This window comes from Balaenoptera borealis (assembly GCF_965194805.1).
Source record: "Balaenoptera borealis genome assembly, chromosome: 12".
NCBI lineage: Eukaryota > Metazoa > Chordata > Mammalia > Artiodactyla > Balaenopteridae > Balaenoptera > Balaenoptera borealis.
The window spans coordinates 34,657,725-34,681,854 of record NC_138869.1 but is presented as its reverse complement, the minus strand read 5'-3'; the positions used below and the strand labels follow the sequence as shown (position 1 = coordinate 34,681,854).

Sequence of the window (24,130 nt, the reverse complement as noted above, 5' to 3'; positions counted from 1 at the left end):
TCCTAGATATTTTATTCTTTTGGTTGCAGTGGTAAATGGGAGTGTTTTCTTAATTTCACTTTCAGATTTTTCATCATTAGTGTATAGGAATGCAAGAGATTTCTGTGCATTAATTTTGTATCCTGCTACATTACCCAATTCATTGATTAGCTCTAGAAGTTTTCTAGAGCTAGGTAGCATCTTTAGGATTCTCTATGTATAGCATCATGTCATCTGCAAACAGTGACAGCTTTACTTCTTCTTTTCCGATTTGGGTTCCTTTTATTTTTTTTTCTTCTCTGATTGCTGTGGCTAAAACTTCCAAAACTATGTTGAATAATAGTGGTGAGAGTGGGCAACCTTGTCTTATTCCTGATCTTAGTGGAAATGGTTTCAGTTTTTCACCATTGAGGATGATGTTGGCTGTGGGTTTGTCACATATGGCCTTTATTAGGTTGGGGTAAGCTCCCTCTATGCCTACTTTCTGGAGGGTTTTTACCATAAATGGGTGTTGAATTTTGTCAAAAGCTTTCTCTGCATCTATTGAGATGATCATATGGTTTTTCTCCTTCAATTTGTTAATATGGTGTATCACATTGATTGATTTGCATATATTGAAGAATCCTTGCATTCCTGGGATAAACCCCACTTGATCATAATGTACGATCTTTTTAATGTGCTGTTGGATTCTGTTTGCTAGTATTTGGTTGACGATTTTTGCATCTATGTTCATCAGTGATTTTGGCCTCTAGTTTTCTTTCTTTGTGACATTTTTGTCTGGTTTTGGTATCAGAGTGATGGTGGCCTCGTAGAATGAGTTTGGGAGTGTTCCTCCCTCTGCTATATTTTGGAAGAGTTTGAGAAGGATAGGTGTTAGCTCTTCTCTAAATGTTTGATAGAATTCGCCTGTGAAGCCATCTGGTCCTGGGCTTTCGTTTGTTGGAAGATTTTTAATCACAGTTTCAATTTCAGTGCTTGTGATTGGTCTGTTCATATTTTCTATTTCTTTCTGGTTCAGTCTCGGAAGGTTGTGCTTTTGTAAGAATTTGTCCATTTCTTCCAGGTTGTCCATTTTATTGGCATAGAGTTGCTTGTAGTAATCGCTCATGATCCTTTGTATTTCTGCAGTGTCAGTTGTTACTTCTCCTTTTTCATTTCTAATTCTCTTGATTTGAGTCTTCTCCCTTTTCTTCTTGATGAGTCTGGCTAGCGGTTTATCAATTTTCTTTATCTTCTCAAAGAACCAGCTTTTAGTTTTATTGATCTTTGCTATCGTTTCCTTCATTTCTTTTTCATTTATTTCTGATCTGATCTTTATGATTTCTTTCCTTCTGCTAACTTTGGGTTTTTTTGTTCTTCTTTCTCTAATTGCTTTAGGTGTAAGGTTAGGTTGTTTATTTGAGATGTTTCTTGTTTCTTAATGTAGGATTGTATTGCTATAAACTTCCCCCTTAGAACTGCTTTTCTGCATCCCATAGGTTTTGGGTTGTTGTGTTTTCACTGTCATTTGTTTCTAGGTATTTTTTGATTTCCTCTTTGATTTCTTCAGTGATCTCTTGGTTATTAAGTAGTGTATTGTTTAACTTCCATGTGTTTGTATTTCTTACAGATTTTTTCCTGTAATTGATATCTAGTCTCATAGCGTAGTGGTCGGACGAGATACTTGATACGATTTCAATTTTCTTACATTTACCAAGGCTTGATTTGTGACCCAAGATAAGATCTATCCTGGAGAATGTTCCATGAGCACTTGAGAAGAAAGTGTATTCTGTTGTTTTTGGATGGAATGTCCTATAAATATCAATTAAGTCCATCTTGTTTAATGTATCATTTAAAGCTTGTGTTTCCTTATTTATTTTCGTTTTGGATGATCTGTCCATTGGTGAAAGTGGGGTGTTAAAGTCCCCTACTATGATTGTGTTACTGTCGATTTCCCCTTTTATGGCTGTTTAGCATTTGCCTTATGTGTTGAGGTGCTCCTATGTTGGGTGCATAAATATTTACAATTGTTATATCTTCTTCTTGGATTGATCCCTCGATCATTATGTAGTGTCCTTCTTTGTCTCTTGTAATAGTCTTTGTTTTAAAGTCTATTTTGTCTGATATGAGAATTGCTACTCCAGCTTTCTTTGATTTCCGTTTGCATGGAGTATCTTTTTCCATCCCCTCACTTTCAGTCTGTATGTGTCCCTAGGTCTGAAGTGGGTCTCTTGTAGACAGCATATATACGGGTCTTGTTTTTGTTTCCATTCAGCCAGTCTACGTCTTTTGGTTGGAGCATTTAATCCATTTACATTTAAGGTAATTATCAATATGTATGTTCCTATTACCATTTTCTTAATTGTTTTGGGTTTGTTATTGTAGGTCTTTTCCTTCTTTTGTGTTTCCTGCCTAGAGAAGTTCCTTTAGCATTTGTTGTAAAGCTGGTTTGGTGGTCCTGAATTCTCTTAGCTTTTGCTTGTCTGTAAAGGTTTTAATTTCTCCTTCGAATCTGAATGAGATCCTTGCTTGGTAGAGTAATCTTCGTTGTAGGTTTTTCCTCTTCATCACTTTAAATATATCCTGCCACTCCCTACTGGCTTGGAGTTTCTGCTGTAAGATCAGCTGTTAACCTTATGGGGACTCCCTTGTATGTTATTTGTTGTTTTTCCCTTGCTGCTTTTAATATTTTTTCTTTGTATTTAATTTTTGATAGTTTAATATGTATCTTGGTGTGTTTCCCCTTGGATTTATCCTGTATGGGACTCTCTGTGCTTCCTGGACTTGATTGATTATTTGCTTTCCCATATTAGGGAAGTTTTCAAATCTAATCTCTTGAAATATTTTCTCAGTCCCTTTCTTTTTCTCTCTTCTTCTGGGACCCCTATAATTCGAATGTTGGTGCGTTTAATGTTGTCCCAGAGGTCTCTGAGACTGTCCTCAATTGTCTTCATTTTTTTTTTCTTTATTCTTCTCTGCAGTAGTTATTTCCACTATTTTATCTTCCAGGTCACTTATCCGTTCTTCTGCCTCTGTTATTCTGCTATTGATCCCTTCTAGAGAATTTTAAATTTCATTTATTGTGTTGTTCATCACTGTTTGTTAGCTCTGTAGTTCTTCTAGGTCCTTGTTAAACGTTTCTTGTATTTTCTCCATTCTATTTCCAAGATTTTGGATCATCTTTAGTATCATTACTCTGAATTCTTTTTCATGTAGACTGCCTATTTCCTCTTCATTTGTTAGGTCTGGTGGGCTTTTACCTTGCTCCTTCATGTGCTGTGTGTTTCTCTGTCTTCTCATTTTGCTTAACTTACTGTGTTTGGGGTCTCCTTTTCGCAGGCTGCAGGTTCGTAGTTCCCATTGTTTTTGGTGTCTGCCCCCAGTGGTAAGGTTTGTTGAGTGGGTTGTGTAGGCTTCCTGGTGGAGGGGACCAGTGCCTGTGGTCTGGTGAATGAGGCTGGATCTTGTCTTTCTGGTGGGCAGGTCCACGTCTAGTGGTGTGTTTTGGGGTGTCTGTGGCCTTATTATGATTTTAGGCAGCCTCTCTGCTCATGGGTGGGGTTGTGTTCCTGTCTTGCTAGTTGTTTGGCATAGGGTGTCCAGCACTGGAGCTTGCTGGTTGTTGAGTGGAGCTGGGTCTTGGCGTTGAGATGGAGATCTCTGGGAGATTTTCGCTGTTTGATATTACGTGGAGCTGGGAGGTCTCTTGTGTACCAATGCCCTGAACTTGGGTCTCCCACCTCAGAGGCACAGCCCTGACACCTGGCTGGAGAACCAAGAGCCTGTCATCCACACGGCTCAGAATAAAAGGGAGAAAAAAAAGAAAGAAAGAAAGAGGAAGATAAGATAAAATAAAATGTTATTAAATTAAAAAATAAAAAATTATTAAAAATTTTTTTAAAAAGTAATTAAAAAAAAAAGAAAGAAGAGAGCAACCAAACCAAAAAACAAATCCACCAATGATAACAAGCGCTAAAAAGTATACTAAAAAAAAAAAAAAGAAAAAAAGAAGAAAAACAAACCCTAGAGAGAACCCTACGACAAATGGTAAAAGCAAAGCTATACACACAAAATCACAGACAGAAGCATACACATACACACTCACAAAAAGAGAAAAAGGGAAAAAAAATATATATATTGTTGCTCCCAAAGTCCACCTCCTCAATTTGGGATGATTTGTTGTCTATTCAGGTATTCCACAGATGCAGGGTACATCAAGTTGATTATGGAGATTTAATCCGCTGCTTCTGAGGCTGCTGGGAGGGATTTCCCTTTCTCTTCTTTGTTCACACAGCTCCTGGGGTTCAGCCCCGTCTCTGCGTGTAGGTCACCTGAGGGCATCTGTTCTTCGCTCAGACAGGATGGGGTTAAAGGAGCAGCTGATTTGGGGGCTCTGGCTCACTCAGGCCGGTGGGAGGGAGGGGTACAGATGCGGGGTGAGCCTGCGGCGGCAGAGGCCAGCGTGATGTTGCACCAGCCTGAGGTGTGCCGTGTGTTCTCCCAGGGAAGTTGTCCCTGGATCATGGGACCCTGGAAGTGGCGGCTGCACAGGCTCCCGGGGGGGGAGGTGTGGATAGTGACCTGTGCTTGCACACAGGCTTCTTGGTGGCTGCAGCAGCAGCCTTAGCGTCTCAGGCCCATCTCTAGTGTCCGCGCTGATAGCCGCGGCTCGCGCCCGTCTCTGGAGCTTGTTTAGGCGGCACTCTTAATCCCGTCTGCCAACGCACCAGGAAACAAAGAGGGAAGAAAAAGTCTCTTGCCTCTTCGGCAGTTCCAAACCTTTTCCCGGACTCCCTCCCGGCTAGCTGTGGTGCAGTAGCCCCCTTCAGGTTGTGTTCATGCAGCCAACCCCAGTCCTCTCCCTGGGATCCGACCTCCGAAGCCCGAGCCTCAGCTCCCAGCCCCCGCCCGCAGCGGCGGGTGAGCAGAGAAGCCTCTCGGGCTGGTGAGTGCTGGTCGGCACCGATCCTCTGTGTGGGAATCTCTCCGCTTTGTTCTCCGCACCCCGTTGCTGCTCTCTCCTCCGTGGCTCCGAAGCTTCCCCCCTCCGCCACCCGCAGTCTCCGCCCATGAAGGGGCTCCCTGGTGTGTAGAAACCTTTCCTCTTTCACAGCTCCCTCCCACCGGTGCAGGTCCTGTCCCTATTCTTTTGTCTCTGTTTTTTTTGCCCTACCCAGGTATGTGGGGAGTTTCTTGCCTTTTGGGAGGTCTGAGGTCTTCTGCCAGCGTTCAGTAGGTGTTCTGTAGGAGTTGTTCCACATGTGGATGTATTTCTGATGTATTTGTGGGGAGGAAGGTGATCTCCACGTCTTACTCTTCCGCCATCTTCTCTCCTTCTTTTCTATATCAGTTATTTTTTAAATGTCCCAAGTGATTCTAACATATAGGAAGTTGAGAACCACTCACCTGAATAACAGGTTTCTTGATTTGTAAGTACTATTCATTCATTTGGTCAATAGCTATGGGTATCTATTATAAAGGTAGAAAACTGGCAGCTCTGGCATATTTTGTCTTTGGCCCACAGAGTGTTTTCAAGAAATTTTAGAGTTTAGACAATACTTTAAAATTGGGAGACTTATCGTAAACATTGGGATACCAAGGTCCTCTTGAAAAGAATGAAAGATCTGGCAAGCCTGGGCCTGTGTTCTTGCAAGACAAAAGTTGGCTAGAACTGAACTGCAGGTGCCCCTTTTAGACTGAAAAGGAGAATCCACTTTGCTGTAGTTCTCACCACTCCCTACAGCTCTCTCACAGAGGCTGAGTGTCAATTGCCATGTATTGTATCATTTGCATAGCTGTTAGTATTACTCTTTCAATACTAGAGAACAACTTCTTTGAAGCACTATCTCACGCCTCTCCCCTAACCGCCCCCCTCCACTCCCAATAGGGCTCACTGTAGAAGTAGAAAATGTTTCTCTGGGTCAAATATCCAGGCATCCAGCCCTCTCTACTCATTTATGTTTTCTGACTGGCTTCTGTGGTAATATGAGTTTGCAGCCCCTGACCTAATATATGGCAAGCACTGTGTTAGATGCTAGGGATATAGAAGAATGAGGTTCAGTGCCATTTTGGAGGAAGTCACGCTTAATTGGGGAATGCAGACATATTAATTAAAAAGTACTGCAAAAAAAAAAAAAAAGAAAGAAAAAAAAAAGCCATCAAAAGAGGAGAACAATGCTTGTTAGAATAGAAGATGTGGCATTTGAGTTGGATCTAGAAAGATGAATTGGGAGTTTTTTCCAGGCAGAAAGGCAAAGAAGCCATTTTAGGCCAACAAAACAGCAATCCCAAAATACAAACATATGAAAGCCCAGAGAGTGGTCAGAAATTAACACATGGGAAATGAGAGAAAGGGTCTGGAGATGAAACTGTGGAGTAAGTGTGGAATAGAGGAGGTTGGCTTTGTGTGAGTTCCCAAGGGTTTTTTCATTTTGTCTTTAACATAGTGGGAAAGGCATTAAAAGTCTTTAATCAAAGAGTGACACGATCACATTTCTATTTCTATTATCAGAAAGAGAAATCTGACAGCAATGTGAAGATTAACTGGGAGGGTGAGGTGAGTGACAGTGGGGACCTGAACAATGAAAGTAGCAATAGGTTCAGATTTGAGAGACGTTTGGGAGGTATAACTGGCAGGGCGTGGAAGCATATAGGAAAAGGAGAGAAAGAACCCAGGATGTTTGACTTATCGTGTAAAAATCGAGAAGATATTTTAGTTGCTAGAAGAGAAATTTAAAATAATGACTTATCACTGACTTGAGTTGATGTTAAAGTGACTTAATATTTAACCTCAAGCTATAAAGCATCGTCACAAGGCTGTTCCACCCCCCCCACCCCCCCCACCCCTTTTTGGTCTTACAAATAAACATGCTTATAATTTAGATACTTGAGTACATACCTGATTCTGCTGAACTTAGAGGATGACCTCCAAATTTTATTTCAGTTTGGCAGAGTTTAGTCATGTTTAGCAGCTGTGTGACTTGTGGAACATCTGTCGTGAGCTGGCAGCTTCGTGGAATGATGTCTGTAGGTTCATCTGTTGGAAAGGGAACACCATATCCAGTTGGAAATAAAGACTACCATTCATTCTCCAAATGTAAGCCATTTCTGCCAAATGGACATATCTTATAAATGAAACTGATTAAATTAAAACATTTTAGAGCGTAACTTTGGATGAGTTACTCAACCTTACAGGCTTGGTTTTCTCATCTGTAAAATGAGCATGATAATTTTAATGTTCACTTTCTAGGACTGTAGAAAGGATTAAATGAGATAGAGTACTTAACATATGGAACAGGTTCAGAGACTTCTGCAATAAATGAGAGCACTGACTGGAAACATTTTATATTTGTTTTTTAATACTAGAGTGGTACTCGAAAGAAGAACTAGCTAGGTATGCTCCAAGAAAGGTTTCTGGGAGTACACTGGCTCATTTATACAAGATCGATAAGTACAATGACATTACCGAATAAGCACCTAGAGCCATTATATGAGTCAATTTTTAAACTTTTTATTTTGAAATAATTTTAGACTTACAGAAAAGTTACAAAAATAGTACAGAGTTCCAATATACCCTTTACCCAGCTTCCCCTAATGTTAACATCCTACCTTCAAATACTTTCAAAGAAAAAAATAGTTTAATTAAAATAGTATTTTCATTATTATAGTTTGTATTTCCAATGAGATTTAATATTGTTCATATATGTTTATATGGATATTTAAGTTTTCATTATAGTAGATTTTCTATTCATGTTCTTAACCCATTTTACTTTTAGAGCATTTAAAAAAGTTATTTATATGATCTATTTTGTGGCAAAGATATTAAGCTTTGTCATATGTAGCAAGTAGGAATTAAGTTGCTATTAGCATTCCAAAAAGCAATTTTATTGTGTGCATCAAAAGCCTTAAAAATGTCCATGGCATTTTACTCAGTAATTTCACTTTATGAATCTATTCTAAAGTAAGCAAATCAGAAACTCAGATGAAGATCTATGTAAATAAGTGTTTATAATTTCTGAAAAATGAAGCAACTGGAATTTTCAGTAAAGAGTCACAGAAAATTGTATTTATGAAGATAGCTTGATGATATGGGAAAGGCTCAAGATAGGAAGTTAAATGAAAGTAACGTATCCAAAACTCTATCTCAACTTAACGATTTTAGAAAATTGTTAAATAAAATGTATGAATGGCAAAAGGACTAGAAGGAAATATACCAAAATGTAAAATAACTTTTCACGATTAGCTTAAGCATAGTTTTTATTTTCTTCTTAGAATAATTTGTGTTTAATTTTTATTAGGAAAGAGTTTCTATTTTTAGAATCTAGTGGAAAAATTTGGTGTGTGTATATGTGAATGTGAGTAGTCAGAAAAATTCAACCAAATTCATCCCTCAAAAACATCCTTAGGTATGTATAAACTCTAACCATGTATATAAAGGCAAATGATGTTAGGTTTTTGTACATCCAAGCCATGGCAATTCCCTAATTAGATCTTAATGTCCTAATCTTGAAAAGGAAAATGAATCATTTAGCTAAAAACTTAAATGCTTATCAGCAGTGTCATGGTTTCTAAGTATCCTAATGCTCCAGTAATTACAAATGCCACTGGGTTTACAAATCTTAGTTTTCAGGTATTCTTTGTCCATTCATTTCTTATTTGTCATCGACATTTAGTAAAGTAATTGAGTAAATGAATTCTCAAAATAGAAAACTTTTGGAAAATAAGTAGACTAACTCCAGATGTATATCTGACATGTCATTTCAGACTTCTCTGAGGCAGAAAAAGATAATTTCCACATCAATGCCAATATTGATAAACTAAGATTTTATATTAATAGAGGAAGAGAATTCTGTAGGCTAATAAGATTCTGAATCCTATGAAGAGAAATCATGGAAATTTTAGCTCATAGGGCTTGTGTGGATATATAATGTCATACAAAGTTTTAACTGTATCCAAAAGAAAAGCTGAGTTTCCAACTAACAAGGGACAGACAGCAAATTCTGGTAACCAAAACTCCATAAGCTTTTATGAAAGATAGAACAAGGCAGAGATTATTACAAAACTCTAATCTGAATCCTACAGGAACGTGGTTGACATGCAAATCAGATTTCACATTAAAAGGCTCAAATCCCCTCTGCGACGTTTTTTCTTTCTCTGTATCTACTCTCTCTTTGCTCTCAGAACGTCTCACTATCTATTGGATTATTCATTGAGGAAAACTGTGGGCAGTATAAAACCTGCAATAAAAGAAGAAATTCAAGAAAAAAAACTACTGGTTTACTATTTTAAAATACAGCCTAATCATTCAGCAACTACTGACTGTCAAACTTTGAGACTTTGTGGAGAAAGTCTCATTTGTGAGAAAGAGGAAAGGGGCCTTAGTTTCATTTTTGCGATCCCAAACTATGAAGGAGCTTTAAACCTGGTAGTTGGATGTTCTGATAGACCTAAATAGAACTTAACTCATCTCCCCACTAAACAACCCCCTTCTCCCGGCCCAATTACCAGGTTATGTTATTTTATTTTTTAAGCATTTACAGCTTAATTTAAAAATAAGGATTAATTCTGAAAACAGCATAGATCCTACATAAAAATTAAATCGTGCTGAACTGTGAGTATTAGAGGGCATGGTCTGCCTGTATCATTCATTTACTCATTTTATCATTCAGTAAATACTTATTGAGCCTCTACTATGTGCCAAGCACTCATCTAGTGGCTGGGAATGCAGTGGTGAGCCAGAGTGACTCTGTGTCGGCCTTACTGAAGCTTATACCTAGCAGAGAATATGAAACAAGTTATACCACAAATATTTAAATTACAATTGTGTTAAGTGCTCTGAAAGAAAAGTTCAAGATGTTATAAAAGAAGCAATGGGGGAATCCAACATCACAGGGTGTTAGGGAAAGAGACATTTAAGCTGAGTCATAAAGGATAAGTAGTTATTCAGGTAGAGGAAACAGCATTTGAAGACTGAAGGCAGAAAGACTTTGGAGCATTCTAGGAAGTGGAAGAAAGATAGTTCTGCCAAACAGAATAGTAAGAGAATCCCAATGATATCTTTACTACAACACCTGGTTCAAAGGGGGTGCTTAATAAATGGTCATGAACAAAAGCCCCTTTTAAACAGCCAATCTAGATTAAATGCAGCTGTCCAGTCTTGCATTTTTCTTCTCTGATTGTTCTTTGTTCAGCTATATCCTGAAAAGTACTGCATGCACATTTTATTTGGATAGCACATCTTTCTCCCCAGAGGGCAAATAACAAATCAAGCTGGCAATCAGATACTAAGGGACCAAGGCCTGTCTACCTTGTTCTTTCAGACAAGTTCTATCTTCGGGAAGGAACTGTGTATGGAAACGTGCAGACTGCTTGATTAACATCTGAAAAAAGATACGATCGAATTTAAACTGCTTTTGCTAACACATCTGAAAGAACATAATGTTGGCTGGAATGGTTAGTTCAGAATGGCAATGGTATATGAAGGAGAAAGCTATGAGAAAGCTGACAGATTTGCTCATGTAGCATCCAAACACAACCAGATGGTAGTTTTTGTTGATGTCTTTGCTCCCAGTATGAGATAGTATATTATTGCAATGTTTGAGTGACTTTTTAACCCTGTTCTCCTTTCTTTGGCCATAAAGTCATAATAAAATGAACTATTCTATAGATGTTTAATACCCTTGATGAAGATCTTAACTAGCTTTAAAAATTAAGTCCTCAATTTAAATACATATATACAGCACTTTATGCATTAAAAACCATCATCCCCATTTTACTGGGGGGAAATGCCTTACAAAATAGTGAGATTTATAGACCTGTTTCCACTTAAGGCTACTCATAATTCATTGCAGTTTAACTAAGTACCAATTTTGTAATAGTTCACTGATCCTGGACTCAACTATATTCATCTTACCTATCTGCAGTGCCTAGCACAGTGCCTTACTTGTATCAAATCTCACCTCTCTGAAACACCAGTGAGAGCCAAGCAGAAAACATAAAAGTTTCTAACTGCCAGGATATTTGTTTTTGTTTGGGCTGCTATAACAGAATACTGCAGACTGAGTGGCTTATAAATAACAAATTTATTTCTCATAGTTCTAGGGGCTGAGAAGCCCAAGATCAAGGCACCAGCAGACCTGATGTCTGATGAGGGTCCTATTCCTGGCTCCTAGATGGCTTCCTGCTAAAACCTCACCTGGTGGAAAGGGAGAGGGAGCTTTCTGGGATCTCTTTTATTAGGGCACATATAAATTCTAGAGGGACACATTTAATCTATAACAATTTTGGTACAAAGTTGGTTCATTTTTTGCTTGTTCATTCATTCACTTAGCATATAACTATCAGATTTTCTCTGGGCCTGGCATGGATTCAAATCCCTGCTTTATGGAGTTTACTGTATAAGTGCGGAAAGATTTTTAAGAAGCAGTATATCATTGTGGTTAAAAGCACAGGTTCTGGAGCAAGGCATCCTGGGTTCACATTCTGGCTCTACCAAGTGGTTGTGTGATCCTAGCATTGTAATTTACCTTGCTGTGCCCTGCTCTCCTTATCTGTGAAACATGGATATAAAAATAACACTTTCCTCATAGAGTTACTGTGACGATTAAATGAGCTTAATGTATACAAGAGGATAAGAATAGTGCCTGGTACATAGCAAGTGCTATATAAATGTTTACTATTCATAATAGACAAATACTTATGTAAATTATTTCATTACAATGGTGACAAAACCAGCACATCTTAGTATGTGTGTTTTTGTTTTGTTTTTAAAAATAAAAGGTTTTGATGTTTAAAGGAACTACACAAAAACTTGGCTATCTTGAATGAATCACTCCATTGAAGCTTTTTTTAAAAAAATGAGGAGAAATTCATTTTAACATAAAATTAAGCATTTTAAGATAAAAGATTCAGTGGCATATAGTATACTTACAATGTACTTACCCATTAACCCATATCTCCCCATTCTCTCTGGTCCCCAGTCCGTGGCAGCCACAAATCTACAATCTTGTCTCTATGGATTTATCTATTCTGGATATTTCATATAAATGGAATCAAACAATATGTGTCCTTTTGTGTCTGTGTGAATAGTACTTACCAAATTTTGTTAAACCATTCATCCACTGATGGACATGTGGGCTGTTTCCACATTTTGGTTATCATAGATAATGCTGTTATAAACATGCATGTACATGTTTTCCATTTTGTGGGGTATATACTTAGGAGTGGAATTGCCGGGTCAAATGGCAATTCTGTGTTTAACTTTTTAAGGAACTGCCAAAATGTTTTCCACACTGGGACAACAATTCTGCATTCCCATCAGCAATGTATGAAGGTTCCAATTTCTCTCCACACTTGCTAACACTTACTTTCCATTAAAAAATTATAGCCATCTTAGTGGGTGTAAAGTGGTAACTCACTGTGGTTTTAATTTGTATTTCCCTAATGACCAATAATGTTTAGCATCTTATGTTTGTTGCCTGACATTTGTATTATCTTCTTTTGTATATCTCTTTTGGAGATATATTTAAGTCTTTTGACCATGTTAAAAAATTGGGTTGTCATTTTGTTGTTGTGTTATATATTCCAGATACTAGAATACATCAGAATATATATATACACTCTATTTAAGAACCAGAATATATATTCTATCAGATATATGATTTACAAATATTTTCTCCCATTCTGTAGGCTGTCTTTTCACTTTCGTGATAATGTCATTTGATATACAAAATTTTTAATTTTGATAAAGTATAATTTATCTATTTTGAAAATTTTGTTGCTATGCTTTTGGTATCATATCTAAGAATCTATTGTCAAAACCAAGGTCATGAAGATTTATCTCTATTTTTTTCCAAGACTTTAATGGTTTAACCTCTTACATTTAAGTCACTGATCCATTTTGAGTCAATTTTTATATATTGTGTGAAGTAGGGTTCCAACTTCATTCTTTTGGACGTGGATACGTAACTGTCCCAGAACCGTTTGTTGAAGAGACTATTCTCTCCCCATTGAACGCTCTTGGCATCCTTGTCAAAATCAGATGTATAAATTTATTTCTGGACCTAACTCTGTTCCATTGGTCTATATGTCAGTCCTAACAGCAAACTCCTTTGATTTCTGTAACACTGAGGTAAGTTTTGAAATTGAGAAGTGTGACTCCTCCAACTTTTTTCTTCTTTTTCAAGAATTTTTGGGTATTCAGGTCCTCTTGCAATGCCATATGAGTTTGAGGATTAGTTTTCCCATTTCTGCAAAAAAGGCCATTGAAATGTTGAGAGAGATTGAATTTAATCTCTAGATCTTTTTAGGTAATATTGAAAATCTTAACAATATCATGTCTTCCAATGCATGAATGTGTGATATCTTTCCATTTATGTAGGTCTTCTTTAATTTCTTTTAGCAATGTTTCATAGTTTTCAGTGTACAAGTCCTTACGTCCTTGATTAAATTTATTCCTAGGTATTTAATTATTTGGATGGTATTGTAAAATGAAATTGTTGTCCTTAGAAGTTTTGAGAAATAATGTTTTATTATAAATAACATTCATAATACTTAATTATAAAATATGTATTTTAATCAGAATAATTGAGTCTTGATATACAGATATTCATGACCCATTTCTGTGGGATCTACTGTTGGCTGCTGGGCACCTCTGCTATGCTGAGATCTTATCCCCTTTACTTCCCCTGGGGTGGTTTGCTAGGCAAGGGTATTTTGAGTTCAGCTCCTCTTTGGGAAGGAGTGGAAATGTAGCCTTAAACTGACAAGATTCGGATATGATGTGCACTCACCTGACCTGGAGGTGAGCAAAGAGGTGGGAAAAAAACTCAAGAATGTTAATTATTTAAAACACTAAATCATTGCACTTATTGTGGAAGGTAAACTTGTGTAGCACTGAGGAAAGGACAGTCAGAGGCTTGGCGTCGAGTTCCACCTTCTGTACCCTCGGCCAAGATGCCTCATTTCCATGGGCCTTGTTTTCCTTATCTGTATAATTAAGACATTGGATTAGATAATCTCTAGGGCCTTTTCCTGATCAATGAGTCTATCAAGGCAAGACATCAGAGGATCTCTAGGGCCCTTTCCTGATCAATGAGTCTACCAAGGAAAGACAACAGTATTTCTAATTTTTTCTGTGGCCTCTGAACGGATGATTTTCTTCACATTGCTAGACACCCAATAAAGGTTTATTGTATAGAGATAGTAAATGAATGGATAATTGAACAAACAATTAGCTAGCCCTTACTTCATTAATTCATCAAACATTTATGACAGGTTACTGGTGCCAGCTCATGTGCTAGAGATAAAAATGTGGAGATCCAAAAAAAAAAAAAACAGTGGAGATCTAGTCTATGCCCTCAAAGTGCTCTCAGTCTTAAATCATAGTTTTAATTCTTCTCTTCTTGCATTTCTAAACACAGAACACATACTCCCCAGTCCTGATCTTTTAGAGAGAACAATGAACTGGGCAGACTGGGGAGTCAGGAGATGTGTAAAACTGTCGTTGGCATAGCATAAGTTCGTGCTTAATGGGTCATCACTTGTTCTCTTCTCTCATCTCTTCTCTTTTCTCTCCTTTGTCTTTCTCTTATCTATCTACACATATCTTGTGTTTTTTAAAAAATGCAGAATGATACAAGTTAATCAATAATTCAGTCATGCAAATGCCAGTCCATGTCCCCTTGGGAACCATAAAAGTAATAAACTAAATTGAATTAGCATGCTTTACTACTTGTCCAGCGAAAGTCATTCCTCTGGGCAACTAAAAAACTGGTTAATTGTCATTTTAGGGTTCCAATAACTCACTTTCTATTATATCCCACTGTGTAACAGAGAACAGCAAGGGAATTAGGCAACATTTCCTAGCTTCGGTGAGTTTGAGAGGTCCTAGAGTGAAATGGTAGCAGTTTAAATAAGCCAAGGACCACACAGTACTGAGCTTAAGTACGCATTTAATATAATATTTAAAAACTGAACCTGAGAATGGAAGGTAAGAAACACATAAAAAAGTTTCCTTGGATAAAAGTCTCAACACTATGACTGACTAATCTGTTTCTGCAGAATAGAATGACTCCTCTCTTTCAGTAAGAAAGACAAAGGGACATTCATCACTTATTGTAATACAGATACCCTCAACACAGTCAGTTACCAAATCCTCTAGTTCTTATTACGTGACATCGCTTGTATATTTCCTTTTAAAATTTTCCCTCTTTTCTATCCTTCCATGAGAGGCAGTGTGCTGTAGTACTTAAGAGTATAAATTCTGGAGTCCGACTGCCAGGGTTTAAATCCTGCCTCTACTACTTAGCAGTTATGTGACACTGGGCACATATCCTGACCTCTCTGTGCCTCAGTTTCCCTATCTATAAAATGGGGATAGTAGTACTATCCGTCTTGTAGAGTTGTTATAAACATTAATGTAATCTAAGTTCATATATGTAAAGTGCTTATAACAGCCACTGCTTCTATCATCATCATCATCACGATTATTACTTCTGCTGCCAACCTTCTGAACTCTTAAATTGTTAACTTTTCTAGTGTCTATAATTACACAGTGAACTCTGAGGACAGGAGCCTGTTCTACATTTTTATGTCACCCAAAGTATGAAGCCTAATAATGCAATATTATATTACACCATACCTCCCACCTCTGCCATGTACCATACTGAACTCCCCGTTCCTTGAACACATCGGATCCTTTCATAATGCTAGGCCTTTATACATATATGCTCTTTCCTCTGCCTGAAATGCTTTATCTTCTCATTGTCCACTTTCATAACCTGGAAAATTTTTGTTTTTATTTTAGCAGGCAGCTTGGAAAGTTTATTTCTCTAGGTAACTATAGACCAGACACTGGTATATAGATAGATACTGATCAATGAAGTCATATTCACTGGTCTGTGGTGAAAATGTGAGCCTTTATTCTGAAATTTAGAACTTCTCACGTGTGTATGTGTAAATGTCCTTGCATTTAGTGAAACAATCAGAATAACTGTAGCTTTTCTTATTTGTTTGCCTGTTTTAATGCACTGAATTGGCAAATTCAAAAGTTGTCATCACTGTGCTAGTCCTCAAGTTTTTCTTAACCTGACAGATCTGTGAAATCCAAGCGCCCCACCAAGTGGCTCTCTCCAGTAAATGGTCAGTGCTCCAGCCTCTTCCCTCACTGTCTGTCAAGCCCCTTAGACAAATTTCCACCAGGTCCTATAAATTACACATACATGTAAGTTTCCCTGTGAGACCCTGAGCTCCTTGAAGCAGGGGCTGTGCTCATCCCAGTGCCTGATGTGTAGAAGGCAGACAAATGTTTAGCATCTACACACTATATTATAGTTTATGTCTTTTCATATATATTTTGTATTTGATTGTATCTTTACCACAACCTTAGAGTAATTATTGAGCAAACAAAGCACAGAGATATTCAAAACTCAAACAAAACCACAAACTTAGTACATGATCAAAGCAATAGACTGTGGAAATATTAATCGAAATCTTTAGGCTCTACAATATCAATTTAATTTCTCCAAGATGTACTTGATTTACATACATTATACTTTCACTGAGACTATAATAATAATACTTATCTAACAAGGGAACAATTATTATCCTCATTTTACTAATGAGGGAACTGAAGCACAGACATAGGGTCAGTATTTGCACAAGGTTAAATACTGGCAGCTAAATGGGGTTATACTCCACAGTACCCTGAAGCACAGCATACTTCCCCAAATCTGTTCAGAGCCTTTCAGGTGATCTGAGATGCCACATTCATAAGGCTTCTTTTCAGGCCTTCTGAAAACATGAAAGAAATTACGCCAATTCTTGTTCTTTGGAAATATTTATAGATTATCCATTCACTTAAAATCTACTTATCAAACAAAATACACATATATTGTTCAAAAATTCAGGTAGTACGGGACTTCCCTGGTGGTGCAGTGGTTAAGAATCTGCCTGCCAATGCAGGGGACACGGGTTCGAGCCCTGGTCCAGGAAGATTCCACATGCTGTGAAGCAACTAAGCCCGTGCGCCACAACTACTGAGCCTGTGCTCTAGAGCCCGTGAGCCACAACTACTGGGCCCACGTGCCACAACTACTGAAGCCGGCGTGCCTAGAGCCCATGCTCCGCAACAAGAGAAGCCACCACAATGAGAAGCCCCAACTCTCCACAACTAGAGAAAAGCCCACGCGCAGCAATGAAGACCCAATGCAGCCAAAAATAAATAAATAAATTTACTTAAAAAAAAATCAAGTAGTACTATAAAATTATGAGAAAAAAACCATCATACCATCATGCCCTAACTGCTGCCCTCCCACCTCACACATCCACCAGTCCTGCAATGCAGAGGCAACTATTTCCAAGCCTTTCATTTATATGTGCTAAATCTTCTGGTATTTACTTCCATATTTATAAATGGAAGCCTTATATTGCCATTTCTGCACTTAATAGTTTTAGATGATATCTCTGATTTCCTATTCTGGAAAAAGAAAATTCAGCATTATTAAGCCACTATAATACGTCCTCTCTTTCTTCCCCACATCCCCCCAACATGATTTTACATAATTTTGGGATAAGTTATTATTCAGTGTTTTAATTATTAAGACTGTGTAAAAAAATCATGCCATTGTACATCTTAGAATGGCAGAAATCCAAAACACTGACAACACCAAATGCGGGCAAGGATGTGGAACAACAGGGACTCTCATTCATTGCTGGTGGAATAACAAAATGTTATAGCTGCTTTGGAAGACAGTTTGCCAGTTTCTTACAAAACTAAACATACTCTTAACATAGGAACCAGCAATCGTGCTCCTTGGTATTGACCCAAATGAGTTGAAAATTTATGTCCATACCGAAAACCTACACAAGAATGTTTATAGCAGTTTTATTTATAATTGCCAAAATGTGGAAGCAACCAATATATCCTTCAGGAGATGAATGGATAAGTAAACTGTGGTATATCCAGACAATGGAATATTATTCAGCACTAAAATGAAATGAGCTATAAAACTGTGAAAAGACACGCAGGAACCTTAAATGCATATTACTAAGTGAAAAAGTCAATCTGAAAGCTACATGCTACATGATTCCAACTATGCGACATTCTGGAAAAGCCAAAACTATGGAGACAGTACAAAGATCAATGGTTGCCAGGCACTAATGGGGAGGGAAGGATGAACAGGTAGAGCACAGAAGACTTTTAGGGCAATGAAACTATTCTGTATGATGCTGTAATTGTGGATACACGTCATTATTCATTTGTCAAAACCCACAGAATGTACAACACTGAGTGAACCCTAATGTAAACTATGGACATTGGGTGACAATGATGTGTCAGTGTAGGATCAAGTGTAAGGAATGTACCAATCTGGTATGGGTGGTCATAGCTGGAGAGACTGCACGCGTGGGAACAAAGAACATGTGGAAACCCTCTGTCCTTTCCACTCAATTTTGCTGTAAATCTAAAAATTCTCTAAAAAATAAATCTGTTTAGAAAAATGCTGTGGATTTTTTGATGATGGACATTCTGACCGGTGTGAGGTGATACCTCATTGTAGTTTTGATTTGCATTTCTCTAATGATTAGTGATGTTGAGCATCTTTTCATGTGTTTGTTGGCAATCTGTATATCTTCTTTGGAGAAATGTCTGTTTAGATCTTCTGCCCATTTTTGGATTGGGTTGTTTGTTTTTTTGATATTGAGCTGCCTAAGCTGCTTGTATATTTTGGAGATTAATCCTTTATAAGTTGCTTCATTTGCAAATATTTTCTCCCATTCTGAGGGTTGTCTTTTTGACATGGAAGTAACCTAAGTGTCCATCGACAGATGAATGGATAAAGAAAATGTGGCACATATATACAATGGAATATTACTCAGCCATAAAAAGGAATGAAATTGAGTTATTTGTAGTGAGGTGGGTGGACCTAGAGCCTGTCATACAGAGTGAAGTAAGTCAGAAAGAGAAAAACAAATACCGTATGCTAACACCTATATATGGAATCTAAAAAAAAAAAAAGGTTCTGAAGAACCTAGGGGCAGGACGGGAATAAAGACGCAGGCATAGAGAGTGGACTTGAGGACACGGGGAGGGGGAAGGGTAAGCTGGGACGAAGTGAGAGAGTGGCACGGACATATATACACTACCAAGTGTAAAAGAGATAGCTAGTGGGAAGCAGCTGCATAGCACAGGGAGATCAGCTCAGTGCTTGTGACCACCTAGAGGGCTGGGATAGGGAGGGTGGGAGGGAGATGCAAGAGGGAGGAGATATGGAGATATATGTATACGTATAGCTGATTCACTTTGTTATACAGCAGAAACTAACACACCATTGTAAAGCTATTATACTCCAATAAAGATGTTAAAAAAAAATGTTGTGCCTATCTTAGCCACATGATATACTATGATTACATGTCTTTTCTTGTGCATTTTTTTCCCCTTGTAGTTCATCACTGTTTTGTTTTGTCATGGGTTTTTCTACATTCCTAACATTAATTCTTCCCAAACTCCCCATCAGCACTGTAAAATCACAATTGATTTTGTTTTTCATTTTCAAACACACCATACTCTATCAGATACATTCTTTTCCTGAAGACTTTCCTCTTGGAAGCCCCATTTTTTTCTGCTAAAATATGTACTGACTGTTCTCTAGATGTGTTTTATGAGTGTCATGCCTTGAATTCCTTTAACCATAATTCTGAAAATTTGCTTTGCTTTTCTATTGGATGAAATCTTCTATTTCTGGGTCCCCTATATGCCTTTTTCTTGATTTATTCCTTAATTTTTGTGGAGAATGTCTTCTGGATCTTTTCTGAGAAAGGATGTAAATAAATTTTTGAGACTTTGCATGTCTGCTAATATCTTCATTCTATACTCATTTAATTGATAGACTGGATGGGTGTAGAATTCTGAATAATAATTTTTCTAAATAATTTCCCTTTGGCTTCTGAAGATATACGTTCAAGGTCTTCTACCATTTAAGGTTGCTGTATAAAGTCAGACATCATTCTTATTTATAACCCTTTGTATGTAACCACTGTATGTATTTTAAAAAATCCTGGAAGCTTAAAAGATCTTTTTTTTTTTCCCCTCTTGTTCTGAAATTACACAATAGTGAGTCTTTTTTTGATGAATTATGTCAACTGAAAATATCTGGCCTTCAATTTTGGGAAATCTTATATTTCATCCTTTCTGTTTTCTCTAGTCTCTCATCTTGGAATCCTATTATTCTGATGGTTAACCTCTTGGACTAACTTCTAATATTCTTAACATTTCCATCCTATTTTCAGTTTTTTGAACGTCTTCCTTTTTATTTTATATTTTTGGTTTTACATCTCTAGAGGAAGACAATACAATACAAAGTCTCAAAATAACTCTATAGTTTTTGATTTCAAGTGTCCAACATTCACTTGAAACTTACCAGGCATACCAGGAGACAACACCAAGACTAAAACAGGCAATAGAAACAGACCCACAGGAGAGTCAGGTATTGGAATTATGAGCCATGGCCTTTAAAATAACTCTGATTAATATATTTCAGGAATTAGATAACAAAATAAAGAATTTCAGTTGAGGAATGGAAACTATAAAAAAGAATGTAATAAAATTCTAGAATCAAAAAAATAATAACTGAAATTAAGAACGTTAAAGTATGTATTCATTCAGCTCCTTACTAAATAGCCAAAGAAATGCCTACATAGATGCTCCAAGAGAAATGTAGAATGATTCAAGCAACACTACTGGAAATAGCCTAAAATGGAAAAATTAATTGTGGAATATACATACAATGGCATACTATACAGTACTGAAGATCAGCACCAACATAGATGAATCTCTATGTGTACTGGGAAGAATGTATTTATGAAAGAGTATGTACCATATGATTCCATTTATATAAAGTTCAAAAGTAGGTAAAATTAATATGTGGTGTTAGAGGTAAGGACAGAGTTACCTCTCAGAGGAAGGAAGACGGTTATGATTGGGATGGGACATAAAGAGGGCTTCTAGGCTGCTTGTAATGTTCTATTTCTTGATCTGGGTGGTGGTTAACAAATGTGCTCACTTTATGGTAATTCCTCATGCTGTATGCCTACAATTTATAAATGTTTCTAGATGTATATAAAAGTTTATAATATAATATACTTCAATAAAATGTTTACTGGAGTAAAGCAGGAAAAAATATTATTTTATAGATGCAATATCTTTTCTTAACTCTGAGAAGAACATGTATCTATTCCTAACTTATCTATTTACTTCTTCCTATTAGTTTTGGTGTCTATCTACCATATATTCGATGTACCTGAGTTCAGGCACTCTACTTTAGTGTCTCTAGAGGATAAAGTTCCTGTTGCATGGTTGTATGGAGTTGGAGAGGGGATCTGGGGTCCTATAGTAACCGATACAGAATTCTAACCAATCTACCTGTTTTTAGCCATACCCTTTATCCCTGCCTATAGCAGTACCTAGGGCTGACAGTTCTTTCTTCTTTTTTTTTTTTTTAACATGTTGGCTGTGTTAATATTGTTATAGTTTATTTTTAAAAAAAGATATGTTTCAAGGGTACAGCATTGTAATTTGACATCTGTATACACTATAAAGTGATCACTACCACAAGTCTAGTTACCCCCTTCACTATAGAGTTGACCCTCTTCACCCATTTTGCCCACTCCCCCAACCTCTTCCCCTCTGGTAATTATCAATCTGATCTCTGTATCTAGGAGTTTGTTTTTGTTTTATTTTGTTTGCTCATTTGTTTTGTTTTTTTAGATTCCCCATATAAGTGAAATCATACAGTATTTGTCTTTCTCCATCTGACTTATTTCACTTAGCATAATACCTTCAAGGTTCATCCAGTTGTTGCAAGTGGCAGGATTTTGTTCTTTTTTGTGGCTGAGTAGAATTCCACTGTGTTTATATACCATCCATCAATAGACACTTAGGCTGCTTCCATATCTTGGCTATTGTAAATAATGCTGCAATGAACACAGGGATGCATACATCTTAATGTTTTTGTTTTCTTCAGATAAATACCCAGAAGTGAAATATCTGGATCATATGGTAGTTCTCTTCTTAATTATTTGAGGAATCTCCATGCTGGTCTCCATAGTGGCTTCACTGATTTACAGTCCCACCAACAGTGTATGAGGGTTCCTTTTTCTCCACATCCTTTCCAACATTTGTTATTTCTTGTCTTTTTGATAACAGTCAATCTTACAGATGTGAGGTGATATCTCATTGTTGTTTTGATTTGCATTTCCCTAATAATTAGTGATGCTGAACATCTTTTCATGTGTCTGTTGGCCATCTGTATGTCTTCTTTGGAAAAATGTTTATTCAGACCCTCTGCCCATTTTTTAATCAGGTTTGTTGTTGTTGTCTGTATTCTTTTTTTTTTTGGCTGTGTTGTGTCTTCATTGTGGTGTGCTGGCTTTTCCTTGTGGTGGCTTCTCTTGTTGCAGACCATAGGCTCTAGGTGTGTGGGCTTCAGTAGCTGCAGCATGCAGGCTCAGTAGTTGCAGCACGTGGGCTCTAGGGTGTGTGGGCTCAGTAGTTGTGACTTGTGGGCTCCAGAGCACAGGCTCAGTAGTTGTGGCACACAGGCTTAGATGCTCCACAGCATGTGGGATTTTCCTGGACCAGGGATCGAACCCGTGTCCCCTGCATTGGCAGGCGGATTCTTAACCACTGCAATACCAGGGAAGTCCCTTGTCTGTATTCTTTACATATTTTGGACATTAACCACTTACTGGATATATGATTTGCAAATATCTCCTCCCATTCAGTAGGGTGCCTTTTATTTCGATGATGATTTCCTTTGCTGTGCAGAAGCTTGTTAGCTTGATGTAGTTCCATTTGTTTATTTTTGCTTTTGTTTCCCTTGCCTTTGGAGTCAGTTCCACAAAAACATCACTAAGAACAATGTCAATGAGGTTACTGTGTTTTCTTCTAGGAATTTTATGGATTCAGGTCTTACATTCAAGTCTTTAATCCATTTTGAGTTAACTTTAATGTATGGTGTAAAATAGTGGTCTAGTTACATTTTGCATGTGGCTATCCAGTTTTCCCAACACCATTCACTGAAGAGACTATCCTTTCTCCACTGTATGTTCTTTGCTCCTTTGTTGTAAATTAATTGTCCACATATGTGTGGGTTTATTTCTGGGCTCTCAATTCTGCTTCACTGATCTGTGTATCTGTTCTTATGGTAGTACCATACTGTTTTGATTACTAGAGCTTTGCAGTCGAGCTTGAAATCAGGAAGCATGATACCTCCAGCTTTGTCCTTCTTTCTCAAGATCGTTCTGGCTATTTGAAATCTTCTGTGGTCCATACAAATTTTAGAATTATTTGGTCTAGTTCTGTGAAATATGCTATTGAAATTTTGATAAGGATTGCACTGAATCTTCAGATTGCTTTTGGTAGTATGAACTTTTTAACAATATTAATTCTTCCAATCCATGAACACAGAACATCTTTCCATTTATTTGTGTCTTCTCTAATTTCTTTCATCAGTGTCTTATAGTTTTTAGTATTCAGATCTTTTACCTCCTTGGTTAAATTTATTAGTAGGTGTTTTATTCCTTTTGATGCAACTGTAAAAAGGGATTGTTTCCTTAATTTCTCTTTCTGATAGATCATTATTAGTGTATAGAAGTGCCACAAATTTCTGTATATTGATTTTGTTTCTTGTGACTTTACTAAATTCATTCCACCATTTTTTCTGGAGAAGTCTTTAGGGTTTTCTACATATCATATCATGTCTTCTGCAAATAGTGACAGTTTAACTTATTCCTTTCCAATCTGGGTGCCTTTTATTTTTTTTTCTTGCCTAACTGGTCTTGATAGGACTTCCAATACTATGTTGAATAAAAGTGGTGAGAGTGGGCACCCCTGTCTTGTTCTTAATCTTAGAGGAAAAGATTTCATCTTTTCACTGTTGAGTAGGATGTTAGGTGTGGGCTTGTCATACATGGTTTTTATTATGTTGAGGTAGTTCCCTCCATGCCCACTTTGTTGAGAGTTTTTATCATAAATAAATGTTGAATTTTATCAAATGCTTTTTCTGTGTTTATTGAGAAGATGGCTCTTTTTGTAGTTCCTCTCCGTTTCTTTCTTCTTCTCTTTCTCTCTTCCTTTGTGTCTCAGTGGTTTTCCTTAGTGTTATGTTTAGATTCA

At 37.3% G+C, this 24,130-nt stretch overlaps 1 protein-coding gene across 21 annotated transcripts in view; it reads right to left on the bottom strand.

Annotated features, from left to right (window-relative positions):
* CFAP20DC (CFAP20 domain containing) overlaps window positions 1-24,130 on the bottom strand; it is a 290,901-nt gene that overhangs the window by 143,077 nt on the left and 123,694 nt on the right. For all 21 annotated transcript variants that reach the window (XR_014232111.1, XR_014232112.1, XR_014232113.1 and 18 more), the window contains one exon: window positions 6,857-6,994. Coding sequence is in view for 18 of the 21 variants with exons in the window: in XM_082344685.1 (XP_082200811.1) it covers window positions 6,857-6,994 (138 nt within the window). In the remaining 3 variants the exon portion in view is untranslated. The remainder of the gene's footprint in view (window positions 1-6,856; window positions 6,995-24,130) is intronic.